This window comes from Dipteris shenzhenensis, chromosome 17, assembly GCF_047967505.1.
Source record: "Dipteris shenzhenensis isolate YYH24624 ecotype China chromosome 17, Dip_SZ_1.0, whole genome shotgun sequence".
In the NCBI taxonomy this organism is placed as follows: domain Eukaryota; kingdom Viridiplantae; phylum Streptophyta; class Polypodiopsida; order Gleicheniales; family Dipteridaceae; genus Dipteris; species Dipteris shenzhenensis.
Window position 1 is genome coordinate 42,200,524 of NC_141612.1, and position 9,137 is coordinate 42,209,660.

General features: G+C 42.3%; 1 protein-coding gene across 1 annotated transcript; it reads right to left on the reverse strand.

Moving 5' to 3' along the window:
- Positions 1 to 371: 371 nt before the first annotated feature.
- On the reverse strand, positions 372 to 4,332 carry LOC147892143 (65-kDa microtubule-associated protein 1-like). Its single transcript, XM_087388068.1, has 12 exons — positions 4,100 to 4,332; positions 3,766 to 3,969; positions 3,423 to 3,680; positions 3,100 to 3,315; positions 2,864 to 3,019; positions 2,589 to 2,748; positions 2,163 to 2,314; positions 1,892 to 1,979; positions 1,720 to 1,793; positions 1,553 to 1,627; positions 1,094 to 1,424; positions 372 to 988 (listed from the first exon to the last, which is right to left on the reverse strand). Exons 1-12 carry the CDS (start codon positions 4,172 to 4,174, stop codon positions 609 to 611), a joined length of 2,169 nt encoding a protein of 722 aa, XP_087244194.1. The 5' UTR covers positions 4,175 to 4,332; the 3' UTR covers positions 372 to 608.
- Positions 4,333 to 9,137: the final 4,805 nt, after the last annotated feature.

Below are 9,137 nucleotides of genomic sequence, written 5' to 3' on the forward strand. Positions count from 1 at the left end.
AAATACCACACAACTCTTTTTTTTTAATTTACTGCTAACGTGTATTGCGAGGGGGGTCAATCCCTGGAAAAAACCAAACCCTAATAGTACAAAACTTGGCCTCTAGTTGGGCCGGAGCCCTAGGCCCACGCTAACAAGCAGAAGGGAACCTCCACAACTCCTCTTGGCCATGCAAGTGGAATAAGTGGATTTTAGACTAATGTGTCATTTGTTCATCCTACCCCTAAGTTTCCCACTTAAACTACACAACAACATACACAAAAGTGGCACAACAAACTTACAAGAAATATAAGAGAAAACACTCAATAGCTTTGCATGTCAAAGTGCAAGCATGAGGAGGCCACCTTGTTAGCTTACGAGTGGAATAAATATATGTGATTGAGAGTGGAGTTTTCCATATATACATGATGAGCAGAAGTGTACAATGCGTTTCAATAAATATATGATGTGTGCCAACTCAAGTTGGCTCTACAAAAGGTCAGTCCGTAGCCAGTTCAAGGCACGGAAGAGTTGATCACAGGCTTGGCCCTGAGCAACATGGTGGGAACAGTGTAAAGCCATCACACTCTATACCTACTAGGCTCTCACTTGTCTTTCAAGAACCATTGCTACCTACAATCCGTCCATGTGCCAGTTTGCATCATAAAACCTAGCCTCCTCTCCTCATACGAGTACTCCTGTGGTTGATGGAACTGAGGAGCAGTTTGCTGCTGAGGAGCTATTTGTTTCTGAGGAGTGGCGTTTTCTTCATCCATCACAGTCGTTGCTGCTCGACCCGATAAGGGGCTTTTCATCAAGGTGACTGCAGCCTTCGCTGGAGTGCTAGCAACATAACCACCATTACCTCGAACGTCGTCTATGTTTGTATTTGGTCGCATGCCGGGGGCATAAACCGGGGAAAGTGGCTGGCGAGGAGCAGCAGATGGCATTGCACTTGCATCCGTTTCTTGCAATGGTAGGTTGGAGGCATGTTTGAAGTTAACAAGACCTTAAGGAAAAAACACGAGCAATTCAAAAACTTGGACAAAATGGCGGCTAAACCAGAGCAATGCAACCAAAAGATGGAAGGTAGTAGTTGAACATTGCAACTTACCAGGATAGGGCGAATTGTCATCCTCTGGTATGAGGACTCTGTTAACAGAGGCAGGTGTTACTTTGGCTCTAGTGCTGTCTTTGGCACCTGGAGTGACGGTTCGCACAGGGGTGATCATCCCATTCATTCTGATAGCTGGCAGTTCTTGTTGTGCGCTTGGCTGCAACATGGCCCCTCCAAGTGATAAACGGCGACTGGCAGGAGTGCTGCTGCCGTTTAATCTTGATCCTTGAACGGCTTTCTTTGCTGGCGTGCGACCATTTGGACTGGGCCGCGTTCCGAAAAGAGTTTCTTGTTCATTCACCAACTGCTCGTGTAACCTCCTCTGATCCTGTATGCCAGATAGGTGTAGAAGTCCATTTGAGAAAACTGGCGAAAGCAACTTTTACACTTGAAGATCTGCTGTCATGTCCTGTTATCAACTCAAACGAAAATTATTGGAGAGATCAATTTGCATACCCGCTGCCTTCGTCGTTCTTCTTCTTTTTCTATACGGAGTATGTTGTATTCTTCCACTGTTGAGAGGAGTCTCACCTGCTCATATACATCCTGGGCGGTTGAGCAACACAACAAAAGGACTAGGCATATACATAACCTAACGAAAAGAAGCTTGCTTTCAGACTCACCCCATCGTATAAGAACGGTTTGCCCCTTTCTTCCTCCCATGCTCTTGTCTTTGTGATGAGTGATTCCACCAGAGCTGTTTTTATAAGCATCAATTAGAACCAAGAGCTCAACAAAGGTGTGTATCCCGGAAGACTATGTGCGGTTTTTACGCTCTTTATTAAGACCGCTTACCTGGAATTTTGCTGACTGCCGCACGAGCTCTTTCGGCATGCTTCAGGTTCAAATGAGCTCCTCGAGTAGCGTTATACCTATTTTCATCCTGTGAATTTAAGTCATTAGTCTAGGCTGTTTCTGCCGTGTACAAGTTAGCTATATTCGGAACAAAATGCTCCTGCCACTTGTTCAAATCGAGGCAAGTTTACAGAAATCTTCTCGTTGCCACATACATGAACTGACCCTCTCATGCACGGAAAAACTTTGTTTGAGTTTCTCGGCAGCCAACCTTATTGTAATCTTCTAGCCAGTTTTCTTCCTCGCAAACTGCCATCCATTTTTCAATCCTTTCCATGATGTCCCTCCTGCTGAAAGCCTCTTCTTTGATGTTTCCAATCTGCTCCTCAATGCTTGCAAGCAGCTCTGCTGGATCTACCATGCCTGTATAGAAAATGATAGCTTTCAGCCGGCTAATCAATTAAGAGCATGTATAGACTTGTATTGACACACAATTAGTAGACGACAGTCTTACCAGATTCCATGGATAGACTTGTATTGACACACAGTTAATAGACGACAGTCTTACCAGATTCCATGGATAGACTTGTATTGACACACAATCAAGAGCATGAATGGACTTGTATTGACACACAATTACAGTCATAGCAGATTCCATGGATGCTATTGGCACACAATTAGTAGACGACAGTCTTACCAGATTCCATGGATGCTATTGTCTTGTCCACTGTCATGTTTCCATCTGGTATGATGTGAGCCTTTCTGCAGATCTCCTCTAGTTCACTGCGTTTCTTCAAAACAAGTTCCTTCATCTTGCTGGCTTTAAATTGATCCAACCGTTCAACTTCAAGCTCTGCCTGGGGTATTAAAAGAGAAATCGTAAATTTATTAAATGGAAACTCTACTGAAAGCTAAGTAAATCGATTGAGACATTGTAGATGTATCTTCCTTTCGGATAAGATCGGGAAGGACCTGTTCAATAACATGAAGCGAGAGTGCCCCCGGTGCAACAACTTCATGTTCTGCCGCTGCAATGTTGCACGTCACATGCTGGAACTGATTTTGCTCTTCCATTGGGGTGTCCATCAAATTCCACAGCTCAATTAAAGATGCTCCGAGGTCTTGAATCTGTTGACACAGGTAATAAGCATTACAAATCCGTATGCAGGGAGATATCGCCAAAAGTTGTGTTGTGAATTGCAACTAACCTTTTGCATCCTTATTTTCTTTTCCTCTCGTAAAGATTGTATGGTGCTAGCTAGCCGATTGATCGTTTCATTGCTGATGCTTTTGGTTTGGCTACTGGAAGATTCATCCAGACTTGGATGCACTTCTCGAATAGTCTCGAAGAAATCCAGACCTAGCACTGCGCACAGGTCGTGCACGGTGTTTACATATTCAAGGACCTTGTATAGTCGATCGCTCTGGAATTGAACCGGTAAGGAGGTCAGCTACCCGTCAAATAACAACACGAATGCGGTATAGAGAAAATTTTGGAAGTTTAAATGACGCGAGAGACTGATCTACTGACCTTTTCTTTTTGGAGGACGTGGAGTTGTCCTTGCAGCTCATCCAACTTCCGCTGGGTCAAATCCTGCTCGTTCACGGTCACATTCACTGAAGTTTCCGTAGTTTGTGAAGATGCAGAAATTTCAGAATGAATTCTTTGAATCTGCGCTTTGATATCGAGAAATTGTTTCAGACGTTCTTCCTTCTTTCGTAACATCTCGTCTAAAACGGGCCTCAATTGTGCAAGTTGTTCTTTCAGAGAGCTGCCCCGTTTTTCCACCTGTGAAAATACCACAAAGGTTTTGGTTCTCCAACAAATGCAAGCTCCGATGCGATTATCAGTCGAACAATTCGGCATTTACTACCTGTGCCATTGGCGGACGATCCCCAAGCGCAGAGGCCAGAGCAACGATTTCGGAGTGAATTTCCGCCAGCGCCTGGTGCAATTGAGCTCTTGAATTATTTGCTTGATCGACCTTGCGCCTGTATACCTCCAAACATTCTTGCTCGAGCTCAAGAAGCATCTGATCCCGTTCATCGTCAGTTTCACCGACTTCCTCCCAAATCAGCTGCAGGAAGGACAAGCAAGCTAGCAGTTTTAAGGACAGAATGTGTGTAAATGTTTAGTTTGTTGGGAGATATAACAGGCAGACAGACAGAGAGACACCGAGACAGAGACAGAGAGAGAGGGAGAGAGACCTGGAGTTCGTTTAGCAAAGAGCCGCAGGTGGTCTCGACCTCGAGGAGCTGCTGCCGTCCCATGGAAGTCGTCATAAAGGTGGCAACAGGCGAGGGAGGGTGAAAGCAAGCAAGGAGGAGGAGGTGTCAACGAGCAGGGAGACGAAATACAAACGAAGAAGGAGAAAGAAAGAAGCACAGAGACAAGAGCAAAGAAAGGTTTGAGAGAGAGAGAGAGGAGGGGTTCAATTTTTTTGAGCTTTACCCCGAATTTTTGGGCAGAGCGTAGATTCAAAAAAACACCAATGTAGCCGTTGGCGGCCTCCATTTGGCATATACTACTTCTCGTATACACCTTATATACCGTATACGTTCTCTTTACATTCTACGCTTGTCTTTTTTTAGCCGGCCGGCCGGCCGGCCACCTTTCAACGGCTCCTTCTTCCCTTCTCCAAAAACCAAAAAATGCAAAAACAAAAAAGAATTTGCACAAACTCCCCCCCCAAAAAAAAAAAAAAAGTCTTCCCTTCCCCCTATGCTCCCTGCACGTCTTTCCCATCCCATGGGGGAGGGGTCCTCCCAAACCCCTCCTCTTCCATCATCGTGCCTCCCTCTTCTCTATTTTCTCTTCGTGAATCCTTCTTCTCCCATAATTCTTGTTGCTCCCTCTTATCTTCTTCCACCTCAAGCTCTACCCCACCACCCCCCATTAGTGTTTCCTAGTCAAATAGTATATTAATTATGTGAGAATGATTATCATATAGTCACAACTTATAAACATCAAAGCTAGGATGAAGAACTTAAAGCATGTAGCTTACTTAGAATTTTTAATCATAGAATTCACACCATTAGATATTTAGGAAGACCCACATCTACAATTGTGACACATGGCTTCAAGAAGGCTCACCAAAAGAAAACTTGCTACCTATCATGAAAATAGTAATAACCTTAATAATAATAGTAATACCCGCTAATGGCTCTCACGTAACCCCCAACTATGCCTCTCGTCTACCTATTCTAAAGGCCCTTAATCCAAACAAATTATTCCATATGTATGACTTGACTTAAGAAGAAAAGTACTTGAAAGGGTCTTTATTTTTCAATGGAGGAATTCAATTGGTTTCATAGGTGACCAATTAAATTATGGTCAAAGGGATAGGATAAAACATCCATGCAAAGAGGGGACTTGGGGTCTTTCCACTAGGCTACACGAAGATGTTGTGAAAGAATTATTGTAAAAGGGCTTCAAAGGGAAGGGCCCTCCCCTCATGAATAGAGAGATGTAATCATTACCCAAGCTTACTCCTCTCCTTCCTTTTCCACTAGTTAATACATTTTTGAATTATTTTCAATGAGAGGAACCTATTCTCAATCTATAAAAAGAAAGCATGAATCCTCATGCGCACTATAATAATCACAATCATAAAAAGAAAGCATGAATCCTCATGCGCACTATAATAATCACAATCATAAAAAGAAAGCATGAATCCTCATGCACACTGTAATAATCACAATCGTAAAATAAGAGGATGAATCCTCGTGTGCACTACTTCCTTTATTGGGAACCTGTTGGTATCATAGTTTTCTTTTCAAAACTACAAACCTTTAGCTTGATATATTGCGTCCTTTTGAAGTCTTACTTCTAAAAAAGATTTTCAAACATTTGCAAAATTACACTTAGAACCACACAAAGGCGCCCTCTAGCAAGGCGATGTTAATAAGTAATGTACTAGATGCTACTGAGTAATAATCGTACTACTAATGTGATAAAGTAAGCCCTGACTAGTGTTCAATCATCGCACTTTAAACAACTTAGACTTGGATTAACCAATGACAATCTATAGACAAGTGATAGCTTAGACACTTGATCCCCAACCCAACAACATGCCCCAAATGTAAGCACCAACCTCATGGAGAGCAATTTGTACGACAATTGTAGACATATTGTCATGGTGCTAGCAAGCTAGGATTAGTGGCCTAGGGCACTTTTTCCCTCATTAGGAGGTTTTTCCACCAATAGATGTGAACACACCCTTAAGAGAGCGTGTGTGTGCGTGCGCGCGCGTGTGTGTGTGTGTGTGTGCATACCCTAAAGTTACACCCTACTTATTTTACCTTTTTACTCATTAAGGAGGAACTTCCACTAAATACTATCATATTCTCTCTCTCTATGTGCTCCCACTTCAATAGTGTTGACCTCCCAAGGCAAGACAAACTTTTCAATTGCTCTTACTAAGGACAAGTTGGACAAAATCGTTTCCACTAAGTTTTTGAGAGAGATGTTTTAAAATAAATATAGAATGGAAAGAGAGGATGGGTTGACGAGCAACTAGACTTCTAGGAATGGGACTCTTAATGGTAGAAAGAGACGCACCAAGTGCTCATCAACTAATGGGACAAGCAATCTAGAGAAGGGAGGCTGTCCACATTTACTAGTCAATGTCAAATGCAAGGGCATGCACTAGGAGCATGTGCAAGGCAACATCCCAAGATAATTTGTGTCCTTCCCAAGATTTGGAGGAAAAGGACTTCTCGAAAGGCTCCACCGAGGCTGAAGCCATTACATGCTTTCTAGCTAAGATAACAATACAAAAGAATGAGCAGAAGCAACCAGTAAGGAGACGACTTGGATCATAAAGAAAATGATGGAAGCTAGCAAGGAGCCAAGCAAGGAAGACACAAAGAAGCGAGCAAGGAGTTAGTGGAATGCCGCAAAAAGACAAAAGATGGCACAAGGAACCATCCCATGCATTATGTGTAGGGATGCCCCTCTTACACCAAGCCCATCCAAGGGGGACACTAGCAGCTTCTTTAGAGCACCTTCGAACTAAAAGATTGAGCTTGATAGGAGAACCCTTATCCCTGGGGCTACAAAGCTCTTCCCTATCTCCAAAGAGATAGACCATTCTTCATAAGGATAAGGAACCGAAACCCCAAATACTAAAGATGATCAACAAGCTCGAGAAGAGTTATCAGTGTGAAATTTCACACAAGGTTATTCAACAAAACTACCAAGTGGGTGTGTGCGAATGCACTTGTGGGATATGTTCACATCCCTAGGCATTCTGTAACCTTCTTAGAGGGATGGGTGAGGAATACAAGGGTCAAGAAGGGGCAACATGTTTCAAACATTTGATGTCTCTATAATGGGTATCTAGCTTTTCTTTCAAAGAAAGCAAAGATGGCTAATGTTGAAGTAAAAAATAGGACTTGGAGCATTGGAAACTAGCACCTCTCTATCTAACTTTGGGAACCCACTTTCTCATTAGATATGCTGCCTCCATCAAAGGCACCCCCTCTTGCCATTTTTCCTCAGATTGAGATGCTATGTGCGCCCGCCGCCTTTAAGGGAATTTCTTGGTTTGAACAAGAGAAATTTGTCAGCATGAGAGGCAACCAACAAGCATTTGTCTTGATGGATTTACCTATTGACCCTCCGAGTGGATTGAGAATTAATGATGGATCAAGGAGTTTCTTCAAGAGCATCCCAAACTCATGTTTCCAATTATGAATATATCATATGTAGGTGTAATCTCTTGTTCCTCTCCCCTTTTCTAACCATAACCCTGTCCAAATGACAATAGAGAGAGGGTTGGTAGAAGTTGTAAATCTTGGCTCAATGCTAACCCTATCTTCTTCCAAAATCCTTGCATCCAGGATAAGATTAATAAGATATGGTGAAATGCATTTGGATGCACATCCTCATTTACTGATATGTGGATCAGAACCATAAACAAGACCAAGATTCTCTTGAAAGCAATAAGAAAAAGAGAAACTATGGCTAGAAGTAAGATGAGATGTTTATTAGAACAACAATTTCTCTTTCTCCCTCAGTAGATTTTTCAAAACAAGGCTAGACTCAAATGAAGGGGATTAGAGAGCAATTAAGAATGTAGCCATAAACACGACCAAGATTAGAGACAAAATAAGAAGGACCAAGCTTTTCTTGAAAGCATTAAGAAAAAGAGCAAGTGTGGCTAGAAGTAAGACGAGATGGTTATTAGAATAACAATTCCTTAACAATTTCTGTGTGTGTGTGTGTGTGTGTGTGTAGATTTTTCCAGAACAAGGCTAGACTCAAAAGGGGATGGTGGGCAAGGAACGCGGATAGAGAAAATGATTATATGTTTAGAAGCACCCACAAGAAACATGTCCAGGAAAGTACTATACATCTTAGAGAAAATGATAACGTGGCAATTGACAATCAAGAAATTCTATAGTGACATCCCACGATGAATGCTTATTTGGTGAGCCAAATATCATAGCAACTTTGGCTCATGATTTTTAGACAAATATTTCTAACATTAGAAGAATTAAAGCGAGCACTTCAATGCATGGATAAAGGGAAGACCCCAGGGGAGGATGGAGTCCTAGTTGAGTTCTATGTTTGTTTTTGGGATCTGATTGGGCCCCTTCTACTCAACCTGTGGAGTTCTATGTTTGTTTCTGGAATTTGATTGGGCCCCTTATGCTCAATCTGTGGAATGAATCATTGGAAAAAGTTTTTTGGATAAAAGAAATATCATAGGGATGATAAAACTAATCCAGAAGGGTGGCCCAAGAAAAATCTTTGGAATTGGAGGCCTCTCACAATGCTCAACATTTGCTATAAGATTCTCTAGTATCTTCTTGTCCCATACCCTCTCAAAGGGTAAACACCATACCTTAGCCGAGTCTTACCTATGCCATTTTTTATTTAGGTGTTGAATAAGCTTTGAAGGTATTGTCTCAAAAACAGGAGTAGGAGTCAAGTGTCTTTGTGTTAGTCATCTGATTTCTTTTAGATGAGAGTGCTGCCTACTTGAGGTCCCATCCCAATGAGTGCTTCCCTATCCCATAATCTTATTCTTTCCAATAACAAGTGTACATAACTGGGGTTAAGGCACAGTGACCTTTAACCCCCACAACCTCCCACTTAAAGGACAATGTGCCTTTAAGGGAGAATAACTAGTGAGCATACTATCCAATGCCCATCAATACACGACAATACTCAAATCGCTGACTAGGTAGACTCTTCGTCAGCATATCTGCAGGATTATCATTTGTATGAACCTTGACA